The 26,698-nt window shown below is 54.6% G+C and overlaps 1 protein-coding gene across 2 annotated transcripts in view; it reads right to left on the reverse strand.

Moving 5' to 3' along the window:
- LOC147116874 (maestro heat-like repeat-containing protein family member 1) overlaps window positions 1-26,698 on the reverse strand; it is a 65,181-nt gene that overhangs the window by 21,216 nt on the left and 17,267 nt on the right. The window contains exons 7-15 of one of the 2 annotated variants that reach the window (XM_085987297.1): window positions 25,881-25,918; window positions 24,748-24,889; window positions 19,727-19,779; window positions 19,195-19,308; window positions 10,943-11,062; window positions 10,162-10,284; window positions 7,470-7,616; window positions 2,490-2,516; window positions 212-334 (exon numbers count right to left, since the gene is read on the reverse strand). In XM_085987297.1, coding sequence (XP_085843423.1) covers window positions 212-334; window positions 2,490-2,516; window positions 7,470-7,616; window positions 10,162-10,284; window positions 10,943-11,062; window positions 19,195-19,308; window positions 19,727-19,779; window positions 24,748-24,889; window positions 25,881-25,918 — 887 coding nt within the window. The remainder of the gene's footprint in view (window positions 1-211; window positions 335-2,489; window positions 2,517-7,469; window positions 7,617-10,161; window positions 10,285-10,942; window positions 11,063-19,194; window positions 19,309-19,726; window positions 19,780-24,747; window positions 24,890-25,880; window positions 25,919-26,698) is intronic. The other variant, XM_085987298.1, reaches the window with a different exon arrangement.

Consider the following 26,698-nt stretch of genomic DNA (forward strand, 5'->3'; position numbering starts at 1 on the left):
AGATAGATAGATTTCTAGACACAAAAGGCATCAAAGAGTATGGGGAGAGAGCAGGAATGTGGTATTGCGATAGAGGATCAGCCATGATCAGATTGAATGGCGGAGCAGGCTCGAAGGGCCGAATGGCCTTCTCCTGCTCCTATTTTTCTATGTTTCGATGTTGCTTACCCTCTTGTACTGGGTGCGTGCGTTGCCTGTGTTTATTACTGACCTGCATGTACACGAGGAGCTCTCCCTTTCGACTGAAGTTGAAGGAGTGGTTCTTTTCGTTGGCATAGATTGCCCGGGCAATCAGGGAGACCGTCTTCATCAGACTGAGTTTAATCGTCAAGTCCTGGGGACGGAGATAAATCACAACCCAGGAACTCAAAACACCAGCTAACCGTTAGAGCAGCAGGAGGAGCAAGAAGGAAAGCAGTTAGCAGCAGGAGGTACACAAACTACAAAGTACCGAGACCAGCGGGAGAGTCAGTGCACACCTAGCGTGGCGAACAACCCAGGTACAGGAGCCACTGATGTCAGCCAGTGGCTCAGTGGGCAGCACTCTCACCTCAGAGTCAGAAGGTTGTGGGTTCAAGTCCCACTCCAGAGACTTGAGCACAAAATCCAGGCTGACACTCCCAGTGCAGTGCTGAGGGAGCGCCGCACTGTCGGAGGGGCAGTACTGAGTGAGCGCCGCACTGTCGGAGGGGCAGTACTGAGGGAGTGCCGCACTGTCGGAGGGGCAGTACTGAGGGAGTGCTGCACTGTCGGAGGGGCAGTACTGAGGGAGCGCCGCACTGTCGGAGGGGCAGTACTGAGGGAGCGCCGCACTGTCGGAGGGGCAGTACTGAGGGAGCGCTGCACTGTCGGAGGGGCAGTACTGAGGGAGCGCCGCACTGTCGGAGGGGCAGTACTGAGGGAGCGCCGCACTGTCGGAGGGGCAGTACTGAGGGAGTGCCGCACTGTCGGAGGGGCAGTACTGAGGGAGCGCCGCACTGTCGGAGGGGCAGTACTGAGGGAGTGCCGCACTGTCGGAGGGGCAGTACTGAGGGAGCGCTGTACTGTCGGAGGGGCAGTACTGAGGGAGCGCTGTACTGTCGGAGGGTCAGTACTGAGGGAGCGCTGCACTGTCGGAGGGTCAGTACTGAGGGAGCGCTGCACTGTCGGAGGGGCAGTACTGAGGGAGTGCTGCACTGTCGGAGGGGCAGTACTGAGGGAGTGCTGCACTGTCGGTGGGTCAGTACTGAGGGAGCGCTGCACTGTCGGAGGGTCAGTACTAAGAGAGCGCTGCACTGTCGGAGGGGCAGTACTAAGAGAGCGCCGCACTGTCGGAGGGGCCGTCTTTCGGACGAGAATTTAAACCGAGGCCCCGTCTGCCCCCTTCAGGTGGATGCAAAGGGTCCCATGGCTCGGAGCGGGGGAGTTCCCCCCCGGTGTCCCGAGCCAAGTTATTCCTCAACCAACATCACAAACAGATGATCTGGTGATTACCACAACGCTGTTTGTGGGAGCTTGCTGTGCACAAACTGTCTGCCGCGTTTCCTACATTATAGCAGTGACTACACCTGAAAAGCACTTCATAGGATGTCCCAAAGCGCTTCACAGCCAAAGGTTGAGTATCTTTATTTATTCTATCAAAACCCCTCCTGATTCTGAGCACCAATATTAAACCGCCCCTTTAAGCTTTTCTGGTCTAAGGAGAACTATCCCAGCTTCTCCACGTAACTGATGTTTGCACAGGACTCAGACAGCCAGCCAACCAGGCAGACGTTTCGCCCGCCAGTCTAGGCTGGATCAGGGGCAGGTCGCAGAAGTGAAAGGTCAGAGTGTCGAACCCACCCAGAGCCCAGCCGCGCCTGGTCCGAGTCTGATCAATACCCCATGCTGCTCGGGTTTACGGCGAACATGGCCTTTACTGAACCAGATTCGTTAGAAGCGCCGAGAGAGCTGGTTAGTGACAGAGGCAGCACCATGAGCTTCAGGACCAAGGGATTCTCCCACACTGGGAACCGGCTTCAATCCGAATTGCCTCGGTCCGCACCCGATCCATCAGTAGCATCGAGACCTCAAGTCAAAGAGGGAACTGAAAATCCCTGTCCCTACGTCCCCCCGAGGGGGCGAGTGGGGGCCGTGACCTCGCAGTCCCTGTGCTGGTGGCCCTCCCTCGATGCTGTCGAGCAAGGGGCACACTTGCCGTGTGTTTCCAGAATGTTCTGTTCTGACCACTTGACCCTGAATCGGAGGTGGGTAACGAACGTGCGCAGGTCAGGGGTCAGGCCGTGACCTGCGTCTTTAACGCGAGCCAAGCTAGGGTTAAGCGGGCGGATGATGCGGATCCAGCTGCCCGCAGTTCTGATCAGGAGCAGAGAGCCGGGAATGTTAGACAGAGCAACCGGGTTAGATGGATTGAGAAAGAAGGCGGACTTTGAAAAAGAGGGAAAGACTGAGCCCCTCCACCAAAACAGGCGGAGAGGGAGAGGAAACCGGCGGGACGGCTCACACTGTACCTTGGTCTCAACTTTAATCCCCAGAACCTGTGAGACAAGTGAAAGCAAATCAGCAAACCCCACGGTATCAATACAACACGACATCATTCTCCACACACCTCGATAACTGAGAGATGACCAGAGTCGGCAAACACTCCCAGGGCAGGTACAGCACGGGTTAGATACAGAGTAAAGCTCCCTCTACACTGTCCCATCAAATACTCCCAGGGCAGGTACAGCTCGGGTTAGATACAGAGTAAAGCTCCCTCTACACTGTCCCATCAAACCCTCCCAGGGCAGGTACAGCACGAGTTAGATACAGAGTAAAGCTCCCTCTACACTGTCCCATCAAATACTCCCAGGGCAGGTACAGCATGGGTTAGATACAGAGTAAAGCTCCCTCTACACTGTCCCATCAAATACTCCCAGGGCAGGTACAGCACGGGTTAGATACAGAGTAAAGCTCCCTCTACACTGTCCCATCAAACACTCCCAGGGCAGGTACAGCACGGGTTAGATACAGAGTAAAGCTCCCTCTACACTGTCCCATCAAACACTCCCAGGGCAGGTACAGCACGGGTTAGATACAGAGTAAAGCTCCCTCTACACTGTCCCATCAAACACTCCCAGGGCAGGTACAGCACGGGTTAGATACAGAGTAAAGCTCCCTCTACACTGTCCCATCAAACACTCCCAGGGCAGGTACAGCACGGGTTAGATACAGAGTAAAGCTCCCTCTGCACTGTCCCCATCAAACACTCCCAGGGCAGGTACAGCACGGGTTAGATACAGAGTAAAGCTCCCTCTACACTGTCCCATCAAACACTCCCAGGACAGGTACAGCATGGGTTAGATACAGAGTAAAGCTCCCTCTACACTGTCCCATCAAACACTCCCAGGACAGGTACAGCACGGGTTAGATACAGAGTAAAGCTCCCTCTACACTGTCCCATCAAACACTCCCAGGGCAGGTACAGCACGGGTTAGATACAGAGTAAAGCTCCCTCTACACTGTCCCATCAAACACTCCCAGGGCAGGTACAGCACGGGTTAGATGCAGAGTAAAGCTCCCTCTACACTGTCCCCATCAAACACTCCCAGGGCAGGTACAGCATTGGTTAGATACAGAGTAAAGCTCCCTCTACACTGTCCCATCAAACACTCCCAGGGCAGGTACAGCACCCTTGTCCTTCTAGATGGTGGAGGTCACGGGTTTGGGAGGTGCTGCCGAAGAAGCCTTGGCGAGTTGCTGCAGTGCATCTTGTAGATGGTACACACTGCAGCCACAGTGTGCCGGTGGTGGAGGGAGTGAATGTTGAAGGTGGTGGATGGGGTGCCAGTCAAGCGGGCTGCTTTGTCCTGGATGGTGTCGAGCTTCTTGAGTGTTGTTGGAGCTGCACTCATCCAGGCAAGTGGAGAGTATTCCATCACACTCCTTACTTGTGCCTTGCAGATGGTAGAAAGGCTTTGGGGAGTCAGGAGGTGAGACACTCGCTGCATAATACCGAGCCTCCGGCCTGCTCTTGTAGCCACAGTATTTATGTGGCTGGTCCAGGTAAGTTTCTGGTCAATGGTGACCCCCAGGATGTTGATGGTGGGGGATTCGGTGATGGTAATGCCGTTGAATGTCAAGGGGCGGTGATTAAGACTCTCGCTTGTTGGAGATGGTCATTGCCTGGCACTTGGGTGGCACGAATGTTACCTGCCATTTATCAGCCCAAGCCTGTGGCAATATCTGCGGACGCTGCCCATTAAACACCCACACAGGCAGGAAATGCAACCAGTACACGACACGTGAGATCAGGGTGTGGAGCAAGGTCCTGCCTGCAGGCAGAGAAAGTTATTCACGTGAGAGCCTGGACACGGAATGAAGCCAGGCTATTTAACCATGCGTGGCCTCACTGTCCAGCCAGATCCGCTCCTTAGACAGGGGTCGCCAGGGGAGCATGAACCCCCGCCTGCTTCACCCCACTCTCCCCCAGCACCCGGGGGTGCTCAGGCCAGTCGCAGCTCCGGCGTGGCTGAGCTCCGCTGACACTGCACACTGAAGGGAGCAAGCCCATGGCCTGCCAGGTGAGCACCACACACCTGTTCCCACCGAGACAGCAGAGGGAGCGGGAGTCAAAGCACATCTCACTCACCGGCACAGACCGGGACTGACTGCAGCTTTCAGACCTTTAGCTAACGGAGCACAGGGGATGGAGGGGTAAAGGGGGTTATTGTCCAGGGTCCGGGTGGATGGGGGGGGGGGGGGGGTAAAGGGGGTTATTGTACAGGGTCCGGGTGGATGGGGGGGGGGGGTAAAGGGGGTTATTGTACAGGGTCCAGGTGAGGTGTGGGGGGGGGTAAAGGGGGTTATTGTACAGGGTCCGGGTGGATGGGGGGGGTTATTGTACAGGGTCCGGGTGGATGGGGGGGGGGGTGTGAAGGGGGTTATTGTACAGGGTCCGGGTGGATGGGGGGGTGTGCAGGGGGTTATTGTCCAGGGTCCGGGTGGATGGGGGGGGGGTGTGAAGGGGGTTATTGTCCAGGGTCCGGGTGAGATGGGGGGGGGGGGGGGTGAAGGGGGTTATTGTACAGGGTCCGGGTGAGGTGTGGGGGGGTGAAGGGGGTTATTGTACAGGGTCCGGGTGAGGTGTGGGGGGGGTGAAGGGGGTTATTGTACAGGGTCCGGGGGAGATGGGGGGGGGGGGTGAAGGGGGTTATTGTCCAGGGTCCGGGTGGATGGGGGGGGGGGTAAAGGGGGTTATTGTACAGGGTCCGGGTGAGATGGGGGGGGGGGGGTAAAGGGGGTTATTGTACAGGGTCCGGGTGAGATGGGGGGGGGGGGGGGTGAAGGGGGTTATTGTCCAGGGTCCGGGTGGATGGGGGGGGGGGGTGAAGGGGGTTATTGTCCAGGGTCCGGGTGGATGGGGGGGTGAAGGGGGTTATTGTCCAGGGTCCGGGTGAGATGGGGGGGGGTGAAGGGGGTTATTGTCCAGGGTCCGGGTGAGATGGGGGGGGGGGTGAAGGGGGTTATTGTCCAGGGTCCGGGTGGATGGGGGGGGGGGGTGAAGGGGGTTATTGTCCAGGGTCTGGGTGGATGGGGGGGGGGGGGGGCAAAGGGGGTTATTGTCCAGGGTCCGGGTGGATGGGGGGGGTGAAGGGGGTTATTGTCCAGGGTCCGGGTGGATGGGGGGGGTGAAGGGGGTTATTGTCCAGGGTCCGGGTGGATGGGGGGGGGTGAAGGGGGTTATTGTCCAGGGTCCGGGTGAGATGGGGGGGGGTGAAGGGGGTTATTGTCCAGGGTCCAGGTGAGGTGTGGGGGGGGGGTAAAGGGGGTTATTGTACAGGGTCCGGGTGGATGGGGGGGGGGGGGGGGGGTTATTGTACAGGGTCCGGGTGGATGGGGGGGGGGTGTGAAGGGGGTTATTGTACAGGGTCCGGGTGGATGGGGGGGGGGGGGTGTGAAGGGGGTTATTGTCCAGGGTCCGGGTGGATGGGGGGGGGTGTGAAGGGGGTTATTGTCCAGGGTCCGGGTGAGATGGGGGGGGGGGGGGGGGTGAAGGGGGTTATTGTACAGGGTCCGGGTGAGGTGTGGGGGGGGTGAAGGGGGTTATTGTACAGGGTCCGGGTGAGATGGGGGGGGGGGGGTGAAGGGGGTTATTGTCCAGGGTCCGGGTGGATGGGGGGGGGGGGGGGGGTAAAGGGGGTTATTGTACAGGGTCCGGGTGAGATGGGGGGGGGGGTAAAGGGGGTTATTGTACAGGGTCCGGGTGAGATGGGGGGGGGGGGTGAAGGGGGTTATTGTCCAGGGTCCGGGTGGATGGGGGGGGGGGGTGAAGGGGGTTATTGTCCAGGGTCCGGGTGGATGGGGGGGGTGAAGGGGGTTATTGTCCAGGGTCCGGGTGAGATGGGGGGGGGTGAAGGGGGTTATTGTCCAGGGTCCGGGTGAGATGGGGGGGGGGTGAAGGGGGTTATTGTCCAGGGTCCGGGTGGATGGGGGGGGGGGTGAAGGGGGTTATTGTCCAGGGTCCGGGTGGATGGGGGGGTGAAGGGGGTTATTGTCCAGGGTCCGGGTGGATGGGGGGGGGTGAAGGGGGTTATTGTCCAGGGTCCGGGTGAGATGGGGGGGGGTGAAGGGGTTATTGTCCAGGGTCCGGGTGAGATGGGGGGGGGTGAAGGGGGTTATTGTCCAGGGTCCGGGTGGATGGGGGGGGGGGTGAAGGGGGTTATTGTCCAGGGTCCGGGTGGATGGGGGGGGGGGCGAAGGGGGTTATTGTCCAGGGTCCGGGTGGATTGGGGGGGGGGGCGAAGGGGGTTATTGTCCAGGGTCCGGGTGGATTGGGGGGGGGGGGCGAAGGGGGTTATTGTCCAGGGTCTGGGTGGATGGGGGGGGGCGAAGGGGGTTATTGTCCAGGGTCCGGGTGGATGGGGGGGTGAAGGGGGTTATTGTCCAGGGTCCGGGTGGATGGGGGGGGTGAAGGGGGTTATTGTCCAGGGTCCGGGTGGATGGGGGGGGTGAAGGGGGTTATTGTCCAGGGTCCGGGTGGATGGGGGGGGGGGGGGGGCGAAGGGGGTTATTGTCCAGGGTCCGGGTGGGGCGAGGTGAAGCAGGATTTCTCTCTGCTTTGGATTCTCGCTGCCTCAGCTCCTGATTGACGTGGGTGGGGGTGAGGGGAAATCGGGACACAAGAAGGGGTGAAGTCAGCCTCTCCCAGGAGATTACACGGCTGCGGGCGGGGAGAGGGAGGGAGGGAGCGCCGAGGTACGCTGCTCCGGACATCTTGAGGTGTGGAGCAGGCTGGACGGAGCAGTTGGTCGTCACTTTCGTGGAGTGTACGAGAGCCGGGCCTCTGCTCCCCCGTGACGCGTAACCACAGCTGGGGATTCAGCGGCGCGTGACCCGGCCCAGCCCCTTGGACGCGGTTACCTGCGATTGGATCAGGTGGCGGAGCAGGGGGTGGCGGGGTGGGTTGTGCGAGAGGTGGTGCCCGGCACCTTGTGGCCCCAGCTGCCTACCTTGGTGTTGAAGTGGCTAAGGACCGGCTTGATGACATCCTTCTCAATCCTGGCCAGGATCAGCTCCTCGGGTGCGTGTAGCGTCAGGTACCCGTAACACAGGATCAGCGTGCTCTTCGCCTTCTCCACATCCACGTCCGACTTGTCCTGGGGAGGGGAATACAACAAGCAATTGCGTCGGCCGTGGATCAGTGGGTAGCAGTCTCGCCTGAGTCAGAGGGTCGTGGTTTCGAGTCCCACTCCACAGACTTGATCACAAAATCTATGCTGGCACTCCCAGGGTGGTACTGAGGGAGCGCCGCACTGTCGGAGGGGCAGTACTGAGGGAGCGCAGCACTGTCGGAGTGGCAGTACTGAGGGAGCGCCGCACTGTCGGAGGGACAGTACTGAGGGAGTGCTGCACTGTCGGAGGGACAGTACTGAGGGAGTGCTGCACTGTCGGAGGGGCAGTACTGAGGGAGCGCTGCACTGTCGGAGGGGCGGTACTGAGGGAGTGTCGCACTGTTGGAGGGGCGGTACTGAGTGAGTGTCGCACTGTTGGAGGGGCGGTACTGAGTGAGTGTCGCACTGTCGGAGGGGCAGTACTGAGGGAGCGCTGCACTGTCGGAGGGGCGGTACTGAGGGAGTGTCGCACTGTCGGAGGGGCAGTACTGAGGGAGCGCCGCACTGTCGGAGGGGCAGTACTGAGGGAGCGCCGCACTGTCGGAGGGACAGTACTGAGGGAGTGCTGCACTGTCGGAGGGGCAGTACTGAGGGAGCGCCGCACTGTCGGAGGGACAGTACTGAGGGAGTGCTGCACTGTCGGAGGGGCAGTACTGAGGGAGTGCTGCACTGTCGGAGGACCAGTACTGAGGGAGTGCTGCACTGTCGGAGGGGCAGTACTGAGGGAGTGCTGCACTGTCGGAGGACCAGTACTGAGGGAGCGCTGCACTGTCGGAGGACCAGTACTGAGGGAGCGCCGCACTGACGGAGGACCAGTACTGAGGGAGCGCTGCACTGTAGGAGGGGCCGTCTTCCAGATAGGGCATTAAACTGAGGCCCCGTCTTCCATTTTAGGTGGATGTAAAAGATCCCATGGCACTATTTCGAAGAGGAGTGATCTTCACTATTGGAAGAATAGTTCTCCCCGGTGTCTTGGGCCAATATTTATCCCTCAACCAACATCACTAAAACAGATTATCTGGCCGTTAGAACATTGCTGTTTGTGGGATCTTGCTGTGCTCTAATTGGCTGCTGCGTTTCCTACAACAGTGACTCCACTTCAAAAATACTTCATTGGCTGTAAAACGCTTTGGGTCGTCCTGAAGTGGTGAAAGGCGCTATAGAAATGCAAGTCTTTCATTCTTAACGTTTGGGACAGAGGCTCAAACAGAACTGGAGAAATCAGTGCCAGGCCCTAACCCGGAACATTACTCGACTCTTTCACACGCTGACCAACTCGAGTTTACCTCCAGAATTTTCTGTGTTTCTTTCTAGCTTGTCCACAGAAGTCTGGTTAGTTTTTTTTGTACCTGTCCACCAGCTTTCAGTGATTTCTGTGCTCGAACCCCTAAATCTCTCGGCTCCTCCACAGTTTTCCGGCCTCTCACCAGTTAGAAAATACTCTGCTCGATCTCTCTTAGGCCCAGAGTGGATGACCTCACATTGAACTCCACCAGCCGCAGTTTCCCCCACTCAGTCTGTCAGTGTCCCGTTGTGACGTCCTGACTTGGTGTCGTCAGCAAGCTTGGAGATACGGCTCTTCATTCCTTCATCCAGCTCACCAAGACATACTGTGAAAAGCTGAGGCCCCGGGACAGATCCCTGGGGGCCACCACTTGTCACATCCTGACAATTGGGGTACACACCCATTATCCCGACTCTCCGTCCTAACCAATACCCTGCAGTACTATTGGCCTTCCGCTTTTGACGGGGGGTGGGGGAAGGAGGGGAGAGAGAATGGGCGGGGGGCAGAAGATCAGCCAGTGACTCCTGCCCAAAGGTGCACACCTGTTGGACGTCAGGCTTGGCTTGGGGGTCCCGTTAGTCCCCCATGGTCAAATAGCCTGCTAAATGGGATGGCAGGAATGACGAATGAGGAGTGATTGGGTTGATTGGGCTTATACTTGGGGGAGTTTAGAAGAATGAGAGGGGATCTCATTGAAACTTATAAAATTCTAACAGGACTAGACAGACTAGATGCAGGAAGGCTGTTCCCGATGGTCGGGGAGTCCAGAACCAGGGGTCACAGTCTAAGGATAAGGGGTAGACCATTTAGGACAGAGATGAGGAGGAATTTCTTCACCCAGAGAGTGGTGAACCTGTGGAATTCTCTACCACAGAAGGCAGTTGAGGCCAATTATTAAATATATTCAAGAAAGAGTTGGATATATTTCTTAAGGCTAAAGGGATCAAGGGATATGGGGAGAAGGCAGGGACAGGGTACTGAATTTGGATGATCAGCCATGATCTCATTGAATGGCGGAGCAGGCTCGAGGGGCCGAATGGCCGACTCCTGCTCCTATCTTCTATGTTTCTATGTAAATCTCACTGTCCAGGCTCCGTCATGGGAGATATTGGGGGGAGCACCCCAGCACAACTCAGCGCCTTCAAGGAAGATGGGGAGAAAATCTAGGGAAATACAATGAACAGAAAGATCCCAGCCAACAGCACCAAGACCAGAGAGCCGGAGGGGGGTTCTGGCAGTGTTTACCTTCAGAATGTGGAAGAGGCTCGGTGATTTCTTCAACATGTCCGACTTCCCAAAGTCCTCCAGTTTGGAGAGCGTATCCTCCAGGTGTGTCGTGGCACAGAAACCGACACACACCGCAACACCCTGCAAAAGACAACCAAAACTCTGACCTCTCAAAGCTTCTTCACCATCGACAAGGCAGGACAGAACAGTTTGTTTGATCAATGGCCATGCCACTGGTCTCAGTATCCACCACTGGCGCACCGTGGCTGCAGTGTGGACCATCTACAAGATGCACTGCAGCAACTCGCCAAGGCTTCTTCGGCAGCACCTCCCAAACCCGCGACCTCTTCCACCTAGAAGGACAAGGGCAGCAGACACATGGGAACACCACCACCTGCAAGTTCCCCTCCAAGTCACACACCATCCTGACTTGGAAATATATTGCCGATCCTTCATCGTCGCTGGGTCAAAATCCTGGAACTCCCTCCCTAACAGCACTGTGGGAGCACCTTCACCACACGGACTGCAGCGGTTCAAGGCAGCGGCTCACCACCACCTTCTCAAAGGGCAATTAGTGATGGGCAATAAATGCTGGCCTTGCCAGCGACGCCCACATCCTTCAGCCCCACTTTACTGTTAATATGTTGGACCTGATCTCAAAGGGTTTGATCCACTATCGCAGCCTGGGCTCCTGCCAGGTGCCTGCACCATCGCAGAGAATCCCCTCCCCCCACCCCCCCCCCAGCCCGCTCCGTGCCGTACGATCGCGGGCGCGCGGCGCCAGGCCGGGGTGTCTCACCTCTCTCTCCAGGGGCTCGGCATGACGCACTATCTGCAGCATCTCCATCAGCTGCTTCCTCACCACATCGGCACTCGGGGCTTGACGCAGCACCACGCCGGCACACTTGTACAGGAAGCCCTGGGGAGGGGGGGGGGGGGGGGGGAAGAGAGGCAGGCAGCCATTAACAACCAACCGTCACCATGACGACGCTCCCAATACACGGCGCAAGGAACAGATACTTCCGCACCAAGACACGCGCACACACGGGAAATATCAAAGGTTTGCTGCATAGGCTAGGCTTGTATTCCCTTGGGTTTAGAAAGTGGCGAAGTGATCTAATCAAAGTGTTTAAATTGATAAAAGGATTTAATGGTTACATCACAGGAGGAGGCCATTCAGCCCGTCGAGCCCGTGGTGGCTCTCAAAGAGCATTTCAGCTAGTCCCACTCCCCCGCCCTTTCCCCGTAGCCCTCGAAGTTTTTTTCCTTCAGATACTTATCGAATTCCCTTTTGAAAGCCGCGATTGAATCTGCCTCCACCACCCTTTCCAGCAGTGCATTCCAGATCTTAACCACTCGCTGCATTTTCCTCATGTCGCCTTTGGTTCTTCTGCCAATCAATTAAATCTGTGTCCTCTGGTTCTCGGCCGTTCCACCAATGGGAACGGTTTCTCTCTTTTTCTACTCTATCTACACCCCTCATGATTTTGAACACCTCGATCAAATCTCCTCTCAACCTTCTCTGCTCCAAGGAGAACAACCCCAGCCTCTCCAGTCTATCCACAGAACTGAAGTCTCTCATCCCTGGAATCATTCTTGTAAATCTTTTCTGCACCCTCTCTAAGGCCTTCACATCCTTCCTAAAGTGCAGTGCCCAGAATTGGACACAATACTCCAGTTGAGGTCGGACCAGTGTTTTATAAAGGTTCGTCATAACTTCTTTGCTTTTGTACTCTGTGCCTCTATTTATGAAACCCAGGATCCCGTATACCTTTTTAACCACTTTCTCTACCACCATCAACGATTTGTGCACATATACCCCCAGGTCTCTCTGTTCATGCACTCTCTTTAGAATTGTACCCTTCAGTTTATATTGCCTCTCCTCGTTCTTCCTACTTAAATGTATCACTTCACACTTTTCTGCGTTAAATTTCATCTGCCACGTGTCCGCCCATTCCACCAGCCTGTCTTCTTGAAGTCTATCACTGCTCATTGTTCATTATACTTCCAAGTTTTGTCTCATTTGCAAATGTTGAAATTGTGCCCTGTACCCCCCCCAAGTCCAAGTCAGAAAGCAGTGGTCCTAGTACCGAATCCTGGGGAACACCATTGTATACCTTCCTCCAGTCCAATAAACAACCGATCACCACTACTCTGTTTTCTGTCACTTAGTCATCAAGGGATATGGGGAGAAGGCAGGGACAGGGTACTGAAATTGGATGATCAGCCATGATCTCATTGAACGGCGGAGCAGGCTCGAGGGGCCGAATGACCTACTCCTGCTCCTATCTTCTATGTTTCTATGTTTCAACTTTGCTGGCAAGCCTATTATGTGGCACTTTGTCCAACGCCTTTTGGAAATCCATGTACACCACGTCAACCACATTGCACTCATCAACCCTCTGTTACCTCATCAAAAAACTCGATCAAGTTAGTTAAACACGATTTGCCTTTAACAAATCCATGCTGGCTTTCCTTAATTAATCCACACTTGTCCAAGAGACTGTTAATTTTGTCCCGGATTATCGTTTCTAAAAGCTTCCCCACTACCGAGGTTAAACTGACTGGCCTGTAATTGCTGGGTTTATCCTTACAGCCTTTTATGAACAAGGGAGTAACATTTGCAATTCTCCAGTCCCAACACCAACCCCCGTATCTAAGAAGGATTGGAAGATTATGGCCAGTACCTCTGCAATTTCCACCTTTATTTCCCTCAGCATCCATGGATGCATCCCATCTGGTCCTGGTGACTTATCTACTTTAAGTACAGACAGCCTTTCTAGTACCTTTTATCTATCAATTTTTAGCCCATCCAGTATCTCCACTACCTCCTCTTTCACTATGCAAAGTACTCATTTAGTACCTCAGCCATGCCCTCTGCCTCCATGCGTAGGTCTCCTTTTTGGTCCCTAATCGGCCCCACCCCCTCCTCTTACTCCCTGTTTACTATTTATATGCCTATAGAAGACTTCTGGATTCCCTTTTATGTTAGCTGCCATTCTATTCTCGTACTCACTCTTTGCCCCTCATTTCCTTTTTCACTTCCCCTCTGAACTTCCTGGTTCTCACTTGCATTCTCAACCAGACATCTATGATACGTCCCCTTTTTCAGCTTCATCATCCAGGGAGCTCTGACTTTAGTTGCCCTACCTTTCCCCCTCGTGTGAATGTACCGCGATAGTACCCGAACCATCTCCTCTTTAAAGGCAGCCCATTGTTCGATTACAGTTTTGCCTGCCAATCTTTGATTCCACTTTACCCGGGCCAGATCCATTCTCAACCCACTGAAATTAGCCTTCCTCAAATTAAGTATTTTTACTCCAGATTGCTCCCTGTCCTTTTCCATATCTAATCTAAACCTTGATACTATGATCACTGTTCCCTAAATGTTTCCCTACTGACACTTGCTCCACTTGACCCACCTCATTCTCCAGAACCAGATCCACCAATGCCTCCTTCCCCGTTGGGCTGGAAACATACTGATCAAGAAAGTTCTTCTGAACGCAACTCAGAAATTCTTCCCCTCTCTGCCCTTTACACTATTACTATCCCAGTCTGTATTAGGATAGTTGAAGTTCCCCATTATCACTCCTCTATGGGGGAGAAATTCGGTATCGCCCCGTTTGTGGTGCGATTATCGGCTGGGTACAAAGTTTAGCGCCTGGCACTAATTGTCGCCTCCGGCTGCAAACTTGGCTTCTGTCGCCCCTGGAGGTGATTGGAGCGCTAAATCAAGCGCTACACACCTCTCTTAAGGCGCTAACGCCGAGGAGCGAGGCGCTACCTCAGAGCGCTGGCGAAGCTCATGTGATGTCAGTCAGCAATGGAACACAGACACACTGGCGCCGGCCAGTTCTTAAAGGGGAGGGTCGATCTTGCTCTCCATCCACACCCTGCTCATTGCAGCCTTGAACCTCGGCCTGGAGAGGCCTGTACATCAAATCTGCTGGAAAGAACAATGGAGGCGCCCAGGGAAAGAGCTCAGAGTGCAGTACAAGTCCCAGCTCTCCATTTGATAGGGTAGATCTTCGAAATAGTGGCCATGGGATCTTTTACGTCCACCTGAGCGCGCAGACGAGGCCTCGGTTTAATGTCTCATCCGAAAGACGGACCTCCGACAGTGCAACGCTCCCTCATTTCCTATATTACAACAGACCCACACTGTCTCCCCAGGGACACAGGTACCCAGACCCACACAGTCCCCCCGGGGACCCCGACCCACACCGTCCCCCCCAACCGTCCCCGCGGAGACCCCAACCCACACCATCCCCCCGGGGACCTCGACCCACACCGTCCCCCCGGGGACCTCGACCCACACCGTCCCCCCGGGGACCCCGGCCCACACCGTCCCCGCGGAGACCCCAACCCACACCGTCCCCCCGGGGACCTCGACCCACACCGTCCCCGCGGAGACCCCAACCCACACCGTCCCCCCGGGGACCTCGACCCACACCGTCCCCCCGGGGACCCCGACCCACCTCGTCCCCCCGGGGACCCCGACCCACACCGTCTCCCCGGGGACCTCGACCCACACCGTCTCCCCGGGGACCTCGACCCACACCGTCCCCCCGGGGACCCAGACCCACACCGTCCCCCCGGGGACCCAGACCCACACCGTCCCCCCCAACCGTCCCCCCGGGGACCTCGACCCACACCGTCCCCCCGGGGACCCAGACCCACGCCGTCCCCCCGGGGACCCCGACCCACCTCGTCCCCCCGGGGACCCCGGCCCACACCGTCCCCCCGGGGACCCCGACCCACACCGTCCCCCCGGGGACCCAGACCCACGCCGTCCCCCCGGGGACCCCGGCCCACACCGTCCCCCCCAACCGTCCCCCCGGGGACCCCGGCCCACACCATCTCCCCGGCGACCCCGACCCACCTCGTCCCCCCGGGGACCCCGGCCCACCTCGTCCCCCCGGGGACCCCGGCCCACACCATCTCCCCGGCGACCCCGACCCACCTCGTCCCCCCGGGGACCTCGACCCACACCGTCCCCCCCAACCGTCCCCCCGGGGACCTCGACCCACGCCGTCCCCGGCCCACACCATCTCCCCGGGGACCCCGACCCACCTCGTCCCCCCGGGGACCCCGGCCCACACCGTCCCCCCCAACCGTCCCCCCGGGGACCCCGACCCACACAGTCCCCCCGGCGACCTCGACCCACACAGTCCCCCCGGGGACCTCGACCCACACAGTCCCCCCGGCGACCTCGACCCACACCGTCCCCCCCAACCGTCCCCCCGGCGACCCCGACCCACGCCGTCCCCGGCCCACACCGTCCCCCCGGCGACCCCGACCCACACCGTCCCCCCGGGGACCTCGACCCACACCGTCCCCCCGGGGACCTCGACCCACACAGTCCCCCCGGGGACCTCGACCCACACAGTCCCCCCGGCGACCTCGACCCACACAGTCCCCCCGGGGACCTCGACCCACACCGTCCCCCCGGCGACCTCGACCCACACAGTCCCCCCGGGGACCTCGACCCACACCGTCCCCCCGGCGACCTCGACCCACACAGTCCCCCCGGGGACCCCGGCCCACACCGTCCCCCCGGGGACCCCGACCCACACCGTCCCCCCGGGGACCTCGACCCACCTCGTCCCCCCGGGGACCCCGACCCACACCGTCCCCCCGGGGACCCCGACCCACACCGTCCCCCCGGGGACCTCGACCCACACCGTCCCCCCGGGGACCTCGACCCACCTCGTCCCCCCGGGGACCCCGACCCACACCGTCTCCCCGGGGACCCCGGCCCACACCGTCCCCCCGGGGACCCCGGCCCACACCGTCCCCCCCAACCGTCCCCCCGGGGACCTCGACCCACCTCGTCCCCCCGGGGACCTCGACCCACACCGTCCCCCCGGGGACCTCGACCCACCTCGTCCCCCCAGGGACCCCGGCCCACACCGTCCCCCCCAACCGTCCCCCCGGGGACCTCGACCCACACCGTCCCCCCGGGGACCTCGACCCACCTCGTCCCCCCAGGGACCCCGGCCCACACCGTCCCCCCCCAACCGTCCCCCCGGGGACCTCGACCCACACCGTCCCCCTGGGGACCCAGACCCACACCGTCCCCCCGGGTAGAAACATAGAAGATAGGAGGAGTCGGCCATTTGGCCCCTTGAGCCTGCTCCGCCATTCAATGAGATCATGGCTGATCATCCAAATTCAGTACCCTGTCCCTGCCTTCTCCCCATATCCCTTGATCCCTTTAGCCTTAAGAAATATATCCAACTCTTTCTTGAATATATTTAATGAATTGGCCTCCACTGCCCTCTGTGGTAGAGAATTCCACAGGTTCACCACTCTCTGGGTGAAGAAATTCCTCCTCATTTCTGTCCTAAATGGCTTACCCCTTATCCTTAGACTGTGACCCCTGGTTCTGGACTCCCCGACCATCGGGAACATCCTTCCTGCATCTCATCTGTCTAATCCTGTTAGAATTTTATAAGTTTCAATGAGATCCCCTCTCATTCTTCTAAACTCTAGCGAATATAAGCTCAATCGACCCAATCGCTCCTCATACGTCATTCCTGCCATCCCAGGTATCAGCCTGGTGAATCTTCGCTGCACTCCCTCCATGGCAAGAACATCCTTCCTCAGATAAGGCAACCAAAACTGCGCACAATACTCAAGATGTGGTCTCACCAAAGCCCTGTATAACTGCAGCAAGACATCCTTGTTCCTGTACTCAAACCCTCTCGCTGCGAAGGCCAACATACCATTTGCCTTCTTAACCGCCTGCTGGACCTGCATGCTTACCTTCAGCGACTGGTGCACAAGGACAACCAGGTCTCGTTGCACTTCCCCTTCTCCCAATCTATTGTTATTCAGATAATAATCTGCCTTCCTGTTTTTGCCACCAAAGTGAACATCCTTGCATTTATCCACATTATACTGCATCTGCCCAATCACCCAACCTGTCCAAATCACACTGGAGTTTCTCGGCATCCTCCTCACAGCACACACACGCACCCAGCTTTGTGTCATCTGCAAACTTGGAGATATTACATCTAGTTCCCTCGTCTAGATCATTAATATATATTGTGAATAGCTGGGGTCCTAGCACCGATCCCTGCGGTACCCCACTAGTCACTGCCTGCCACTCAGAAAAAGACCAGTTAATTCCAACTCTTTGCTTCCTGTCTGCCAACCAGTTCTCTATCCAAGTCAATACCTTGCCCCCAATCCCATGTGCTTTAACTTTACACGCTAATCTCTTAAGCGGGACCTTATCGAAAGCCTTCTGAAAGTCCAAATATACCACATCCACTGGTTCGCCCTTATCTATTCTACCAGTTACACCCTCAAAAAATTCCAGTAGATTAGTCCAGCACGATTTACCTTTTGTAAATCCATGCTGACTTTGTCTGATCCTGTCACTGTTATGCAAGCGCTCTGCTATTACATCTTTTATAATGGACTCTAGCATTTTCCCCACTACCGATGTCAGGCTTACCGGTCTATAATTCTGTTTTCTCTCTACCACCTTTTTTGAATAGTGGGGTAACATTAGCTACCCTCCAATCCATGGGAACTGTTCCAGAGTCTATCGAATTTTGGAAGATGACCAGCAATGCATCTACTATTTCTAGGGCCACTTCCTTAAGTACCCTAGGATGTAGATTATCAGGCCCTGGGGATTTATCGGCCTTCAATCCCATCAATTTCCCCAACACCATTTCCCTACAAATACTGATTTCATTCAATTCCTCTCTCTCATTAGACCCTATGTTCCCCGACATCTCTGGGAGGTTATTTGTGTCCTCCTTTGTGAAGACAGAACCAAAGTATGTATTTAATTGGTCTGCCATTTCTTTGTTCCCCATTACAAATTCCCCTGATTCTGACTGTAAGGGACCTACACTTGACTTCACCAATCTTTTTCTCTTTACATATCTATAGAAGCTTTTACAGTAAGTTTTTATGTTCCCTTCAAGCTTACTCTCATACTCTATTTTCCCTCTCTTAATTAATCCCTTTGTCCTCCTTTGTTGAATCCTAAACTGCTCCCAATCCTCAGGTTTGCTGCTTTTTCTGGCCAATTTATATGTCCTCTCCTTGGATCTTATGCTATCCCTAATTTCCCTTGTTAGCCACGGTTGAGTCACCTTTTTTGTTTTATTTTTATGCCAAACAGGATTGAACAAATTCTGTAGTTCATCCATGCAATCTTTAAATGTTTGCCGTTGCCTATCCACCATCAACCCTTTAAGTAACGTTCCCCAATCCATCCTACCCAACTCGCGCCTGATATCATCGTAGTTTCCTTTATTTAAATTCAGGACCCTAGTCTCTGAGTCAACTACTTCACTCTCCATCTTAATGAAGAATTCTATCATATTATGATCGCTCCGCCTCAAGGGGCCTCGCACAACAAGATTGCTAATTAATCCTTTCTCATTACATAATACCCAGTCTAAGATGGCCTGATCTCTAGTTGGTTCCTCGCCATATTCGTCCAGGAAACCTTCCTGTATACACTCCAGGAATTCCTCCTCCACAGTATTGTTACTAATTTCGTTTGCCCAATCTATTTGTAGATTGAACTCACCCATAACTGCTGTGCCCTTATTGCACGCTTCTCTAATTTCCCATTTAATGCCATCCCCAACCTCCGTATTACTGTTTGGGGTCTGTATACCACTCCCATTAATGTTTTCTGCCCCTTGGTATTTCTCAGCTCTACCCATACAGATTCCACATCATCAGAGCTAATATTCTGCCGTACTCAGACCCACACTGTCTCCCCGGGGGCCCAGACCCACACTGCCTCCCCCAGGGACCCAGACCCACACTGTCTCCCCCAGGGACCCAGACCCACACTGTCTCCCCCAGGGACCCAGACCCACACTGTCTCCCCCAGGGACCCAGACCCACACTGTCTCCCCAGGTATTCAGACCCACACTGTCTCCCCAGGGACACGGGGACCCAGACCCACACTGTCTCCCCAGGGACACAGACCCACACTGTCTCCCCGGGGACCCAGACCCACACTGTCTCCCCAGGGACACGGGGACCCAGACCCACACTGCCCGACTCACCTTCTCCTGGGGGTGGTTGTTGTAATGGTTGAGATGTCGGGTCATTTCCTCGCTCAGCTGACAGGTCCACGGCTCATCTGCGGGCGTGACTGCCTCCAGGCTCCTGGACAGCAGCTGTGGGGGGAGGGAGGACGAACAGTCACTCCTGGTGAACAGTCTGAGGGGGCTCAAACCCCGAGGGCAGGCGGGCTAACAACACACGCACAATGGACGCTGCGGACTCGAGCGGTCGGACACGAGAGGCAGGTTCCGATTCCCAGACAACAAACGCAGCACCGCCCGGGAAGTAGCCGGCGGGTGCCCATCGCCTGTGAAGGAGCAGAATCTCCCTCAGTTATCAACAGGAACTCAACCCCGCACAGAGGGGGAAGAGAGGGGGGGGTGGGGGGGGGGGGGGGGGGGGAGGGGGAGGAACCCCCCCCCAGCTACACAGAGACAGGGACCGCCCCGTGCCACGCTGCCGTCACTATTCACTGCCGCGACGTGAGTATTTTTTTTGTAAATGAACGATTTTGCGCCCGGTCTGACTCACCAGCAGCAGTTTGTCCTCCCACTGTCGTTGGGGTAAGGAGTCCTCGGAATTGTCTGCAAGAAGGAACAAACACCCGTCAGCCAAGTGTTAGCACGCTCCACCTGAGCACTTCACTACTGGATGGTGGGGTCGGGGGTCAGGGGGGGTCGGGGCCGGGGTCAGGATCAGGAGGGTCGGGGGTCAGGGGGCCGGTGCCGGGGGGGGTCGGGGGTCAGTTTCGAAGTGGGGAGAAAAGACTGATGAGGAACAGCAAGTATTCGACAGCTCATTACCCCCTCTCCTCAATGCTCCCAGACCGGAGCTCATTTACCTGCGGCTGTGGAGCCCTAGCCCACCAGATCTCTCATCACACGCTCTGCACATCTCTCCCAAGCCCCCGCCCCATCCCGCTTCCTCTTCAGATGCTCCATATAAGGAGAACACAAACTAGGTTTGTATTCCCTGGAATATAGAAGGTTAAGAGGTGATTTGATTGAGGTTTTTAGGATTTTGAAAGGAGTCGGTGGGGTAGAGAGAATCTTTTTCCGCTGGTAGGGGAGTCGAGGACAGGGGGAAATAATCTTAAAATCAGAGCCAGGCCGTTCAGGGGTGAAGTTAGGGAACACTTCTTCACACAAAGTGTGGAACAATCCTCCACAAAAACAGTAAATGCGAGCTCAATTAATCTTAAATCTGAGATTTTTTTTTTGCTAGACAAGGGTATAAAAGGATATGGAGCCAAGGCAGGTGGATGGAGTTAGAATACAGGTCCACTGAATGGCGGAACAGGCTCGATGGGCTGAATGGCCTCCTCCTGTTCCTATAATCTACCACCTAACCCCCCCACCATCTCCCCCCACCCCCCCACCCTCCGTCTTCTGTCTCATAAGACGTAGGAGCAGGAGTAGGTCCTTTGGCCCCTCGAGCCTGCTCCGTCATGCAGTAAGATCGTGGCTGATCTGATCTTGGCCTCAACTCCACTCCCCTGCCCGCTCCCCATAACCCTCGACTCCCTTATCGTTCAAAAATCTGTCTGTCTCCACCTTAAATATATTCAATGACCCAGCCTCCACAGCTCTCTGGGGAATAGAAGTCCAAAGATTCACGGCCCTCAGAGAGAAGAAATTCCTCCTGGGAGCCCCCCTAGTTCCAGATTCCCCCACGAGGGAAGACATCCTCTCTGCATCTACCCTGTCGAGCCCCTTCAGAATCTTATATGTTTCAATAAGATCCCCTCTCATTCTTCTAAACTCCAATGAGTATAGGCCCAACCTTCATAAGACAGCCCCTTCATCTCAGGAATCAACCTCGTAAACCTTCTCTGAACTGCCTCCAATGCAAGTATATCCTGCGAGAAAAAGCAGCAAACCTGAGGATTGGGAGCAGTTTAGGATTCAGCAAAGGAGGACAAAGGGATTAATTAAGAGGGGGAAATAGAGTATGAGAGTAAGCTTGAAGGGAACATAAAAACCGACTGTAAAAGCTTCTATAGATATGTGAAGGGAAAAAGATTGGTGAAGTCAAGCATAGGTCCCTTGCAGTCAGAATCAGGGGAATTTATAATGGGGAACAAAGAAATGCCACACCAATAAAATACATACTTTGGTTCTGTCTTCACAAAGGGGGACACAAATAACCTCCCAGAGATGTCGGGGAACATAGGGTCTAATGAGAGGGAGGAACTGAAAGAAATCAGTATTTGTAGGGAAATGGTGTTAGAGAAATTGACGGGATTGAAGGCCGATAAATCCCCAGGGCCTGATAACCTACATCCTAGGGTACTTAAGAAAGTGGCCCTAGAAATAGTAGATGCATTGCTGGTCATCTTCCAAAATTCTATAGACTTTGGAACAGTTCCCATGGATTGGAGGGTAGCTAATGTAACCCCACTATTTAAAAAAGGTGGTAGAGAGAAAACAGGGAATTACAGACTGGTAAGCCTGACATCGGTAGTGGGGAAAATGCTAGAGTCCACTATAAAAGATGTAATAGCAGAGCGCTTGCAAAACAGTGACAGGATCGGACAAAGTCAACATGGATTTACAAAAGGTAAATCGTGCTCGACTAATCTACTGGAATTTTTTGAGGGTGTAACTGGTAGAATAGATAAGGGAGAACCAGTGGATGTGGTGTATTTGGACTTTCAGAAGGCTTTCGATAAGGTCCCACATAAGAGATTGGCGTGCAAAGTTAAAGCACATGGGATTAGGGGTAAGGTACTGACTTGGATAGAGAATTGGTTGGCAGACAGGAAGCAAAGAGTTGGAATAAACGGGTCTTTTTCCGAGTGGCAGGCAGTGACTAATGGGGTACCGCAGGGATCGGTCCTTGGACCCCAGCTATTCACAATATATATTAATGATCTAGATGAGGGAACTAGATGTAATATCTCCAAGTTTGCAGACGACACAAAGCTGGGTGGGCGTGTGTGCTGTGAGGAGGATGCAGAGAAACTCCAGTATGATTTGGACAGGTTGGGTGATTGGGCAGATGCATGGCAGATGCAATATAATGTGGATAAAGCAATATAATGTGGATAAATGCAAGGTTATCCACTTTGGTGGCAAAAACAGGAAGGCAGATTATTATCTGAACAGCAATAGATTAGGAAAAGGGGAAGTGCAACGAGACCTGGGTGTCCTTGTGCACCAGTCGCTGAAGGTAAGCATGCAGGTGCAGCAGGCGGTTAAGAAGGCAATTGGTATGTTGGTCTTCATAGCGAGAGGGTTCGAGTACAAGAACAAGGATGTCTTGCTGCAGTTGTACAGGGCCTTGGTGAGACCACACCTTGAGTATTGTGTGCAGTTTTGGTCGCCTTATCCGAGGAAGAATGTTCTTGCCATGGAGGGAGTGCAGCGAAGATTCACCAGACTAATACCTGGGATGGCAGGAATGACGTATGAAGAAAGATTGGGTCGATTGGGCTTGTATTCGCTAGAATTTAGAAGAATGAGGGGATCTCATTGAAAGTTATAAAATTCTAACAGGACTGGACAGACTAGATGCAGGAAGGATGTTCCCGATGGTCAGGGAGTCCAGACCCAGGGGTCACAGTCTAAGGATAAGCCATTTAGGACAGAAATGAGGAGGAATTTCTTCACCCAGAGAGTGGTGAACCTGTGGAATTCTCTACCACAGAAGGCAGTAGAGGCCAATTCATTAAATATATTCAAGAAAGAGTTGGATATATTTCTTAAGGCTAAAGGGATCAAGGGGTATGGGGAGAAAGCAGGGACAGGGTACTGAATTTGGATGATCAGCCATGACCTCATTGAATGGTGGAGCAGGCTCGAGGGGCCGAATGGCCGACTCCTGCTCCTATCTTCTATGTTTCTATGTAAAAGATCCCACAGCACTATTTCGAACAAGAGCAGGGAAGTTCTCCCCGGTGTCCTGTCCAATATTTGTTCCTCAGCCAACATCACTAAAGATAGATTATCTGGTCATCATCACATTGCTGTTTGTGGGAGCTTGAAAAAGTACTTGGGACGTCCTGAAGTCATGAAAGGTGCAATATTAATGCAAGTCTTTATTTTTGAACAGATGGTCAGCACAGACGGTGCCATAATCTGCCAGTTGGGGGAAAACTCCCCGATTTTCTTCCAATAGTGCCGTTGGATTTTTAAACATAGAATGATACAGCACAGAAGGAGGCCATTCGGCCCATCGTGCCTGTGCTGGCTCTGTGAAAGAGCTCTACAATCAGTCCCACTCTCCAGTTTTTCCCCGTAGACCTGTAGATTTTACCCCTTCAAGTATTTATCCAATTCCCTTTTGAAAGTTATCATTGAATCTGCTTCCACCGCCCTTTCAGGCAGCGCATTCCAGATCACAACAACTCGCCAAGTACAAAAAAATTCTCATCTCCCCTCTGGTTCTTGTGCCAATTATCCAGTTGAACTGTCGGAGATGGGGATTGTGTTTAATCCCAAGGGCAGCAACTCCACTTCCCCCAGTGCCGCACTGAAGTGCCAGCCTAGATTATGTCCTGGGGAACCCACGAGCTACTGACCTGGAGGAGGGAACGCTGCTCCCGCACGTGCTCGTTCCACCCCCTTCCTCCGCGGTGCGCATAAGAACATAAGAAATAAGAGCAGGAGTAGGCCATGCAGCCCCTCGAGCCTGCTCCGCCATTCAATAAGATCATGGCTGATCATCGACCTCAACTCCACTCTCCTGCCCGATCTCCATATCCCTCGATTCCCCTGGAGTCCAAAAATCTATCGATCTCAGCCTTGAATATACTCAAAGATTCAGCATCCACAGCCCTCTGGGGCAGAGAATTCCAAAGATTCACAACCCTCTGAGTGAAGAAATTCCTCCTCATCTCAGTCTAAAATGGCCGACCCCTTATCCTGAGACTGTGCCCCCTAGTTCTAGACACTCCAGCCAGGGGAAACAACCACTCGGCATCGACCCTGTCAATCCCCCTCAGAATCTTGTATGTTTCAATGAGATCACCTCTCATTCTTCTAAACTCCAGGGAGTATCGGCCCAATCTACTCAATCTCTCATCATAGGACAGCCCTCTCACCCCAGGAATCAATCTAGTGAACCTTCGTTGCACCGCCTCTAGGGCAAGTATATCCTTCCTTAGATAAGGAGACCAAAACTGTGCCCAGTACTCCAGGTGTGGTCTCACCAAGGCCCTGTACAATTGGAGCAAGACTTCCTTACTCTTATACTCCAACCCCCTTGCAATAAAGGCCAACATGCCATTTGCCTTCCTTATTGCTTGCTGTACCTGCATGCTAACTTTCTGTGTTTCTTGCACGAGGAAACCCAAATCTCTCAACACCAACATCTTCTTGCAAAGATGGAGTCTGTACGCCTCCCCTCTCCCCACCCCTCGCCCACCTCCTCTTCAGTTAGGGACCACCCTTCAGCACCTCACCAAGTGCCTATACTTCTTTTGCAAAGCTCGGCAGATTCTAGTCACTTGTACCACAACTGCCATTAGACTAAGAGGTCCATCATTTCCTGGTTTGCCCCTCCCACCCTTCTTAAACAATGGAGTGCGGCAGCGCCGTCGAGTCTCGTACCTTCCAAGTGCTGAATGAGGAGGGGGAGCTCCTCGTCCCAGATTTTCACCAGTCGAGGGTGGATGATCGGAGCTGCGATCTGCAGTAACCTCAGCGCGGGGACACCTCGACCCCTCCCCCGGTACGGGAATGAAGACACAACCTGGGCAAGGCGGGGGAGAGCAGAGTTAGAGCATTGCAGACTGCCGCACCTGTGCACTGCGGGTAAACCAGACTCCGAGCATTGCAGACTGCCGCACCTGTACACTGCGGGTAAACCAGATTCCGAGCAATCCGGACTGCCGCACCTGTACACTGCGGGTAAACCAGACTCCGAGCAATCCGGACTGCCGCACCTGTACACTGCGGGTAAACCAGACTCTGAGCAATCCGGACTGCCGCACCTGTACACTGCGGGTAAACCAGACTCCGAGCAATCCGGACTGCCGCACCTGTACACTGCGGGTAAACCAGACTCCGAGCAATCCGGACTGCCGCACCTGTACACTGCGGGTAAACCAGACTCCGAGCAATCCGGACTGCCGCACCTGTACACTGCGGGTAAACCAGACTCCGAGCAATCCGGACTGCCGCACCTGTACACTGCGGGTAAACCAGACTCCGAGCAATCCGGACTGCCGCACCTGTACACTGCGGGTAAACCAGACTCCGAGCAATCCGGACTGCCGCATTAATATACGTGATGTACACTGAGGGCGAGGCGGGGGCGAGGGGGCGAGTAAGAGACATTAAAACGGCGACTATATTTCAAAAGTACTTCACTGGAATGTGAAGCACTTCGGGACGTCCTGAACTGGTGAAAGCGCGATATCAATGCAAGCCCTTTCTTCACCCAGAGAGATGTTTTCCCCATTCTGCAGGTTTCAGTCCCAAGCACCGTCACCTTGGGCAGGTGCTGGTTTCAGTCGGACTCCCTTCCAGCTCTCTGCCCAAGCGACTGAGGACACTCAGCCGCGAGGAGAATCACAGCGGCGCACAATCCCCCTCCCCCAATCTGACGGCAGCTCCTCGGAGAGCTGGGGATACCCGGAGTAACTGTGGGAGGGAGCTCGAGGCTGAAACAAGACACAGCCTGCAGAGACACCAGATCAGCAGCTTCCACCGGGCGCCTATCGAGAGAGACATCGACTCACCATCAGCCGGGTCAGCACGGTGTGAGGTTTGGGCAAATCTACAGTTGGAGGAAACAAACCAAAATTAAAAAATGAGCATTGCACTTTTCACATTGAAGAGAATTTGTCCTCATTTCTATTCCCACCACGGCACTCCGCCAAGGTGACACCCCTTCACTTCGCATCAACAGATAAAAGGTATGGCGGTAGATAAGCAGTGGCTAGCATTTAAAGAAATATTTCAAAACTAGCAAGAAACATAAAAGCAGATTGTAAGAGTTTCTACAAGTATGTAAAAAGGCAAAGAGTAGCAAAAGTAAATGTTGGTCCCTTAGAGGCTGAGACAGGAGAAATTATTATGGGGAATAAGGAAATGGCAGAAACGTTAAACAAATATTTTGTATCTGTCTTCACAGTAGAAGACACAAAAAGCAAACCGAAAATGGTGGGGAACCAAGGGTCTAATGAGGGTGAGGAACTTAACGTAATTAATATAAGTAGAGAAAAAGTACTAGAGAAACTAATGGGACTAAAATCCGACAAATCCCCTGGACCTGACGGCCTACATCCTCAGGTTCAAAAACAGGTGGCTGAAGAGATAGTGGATGCATTGGTTTTGATCTTCCAAAATTCCCTAGATTCTAGAATGGTCCCAGCGGATTGGAAGGTCGCAAATGTAACACCGCTATTCAAGAAAGGAGGGAGAGAAAAAACAGGGAACCACAGGCCAGTTAGCCTGACATCAGTCGTCGGGAAAATGCTGGAATCCATCGTTAAGGAAGTGGTTTCAGGGCACTTAGAAAATCATAATATGATTAGGCAGAGTCAACATGGTTTTA

This window comes from Somniosus microcephalus, chromosome 5 (genome assembly GCF_052327205.1).
Source record: "Somniosus microcephalus isolate GS21.2 chromosome 5, FLI_Smic_1.0, whole genome shotgun sequence".
Lineage (NCBI taxonomy): Eukaryota > Metazoa > Chordata > Chondrichthyes > Squaliformes > Somniosidae > Somniosus > Somniosus microcephalus.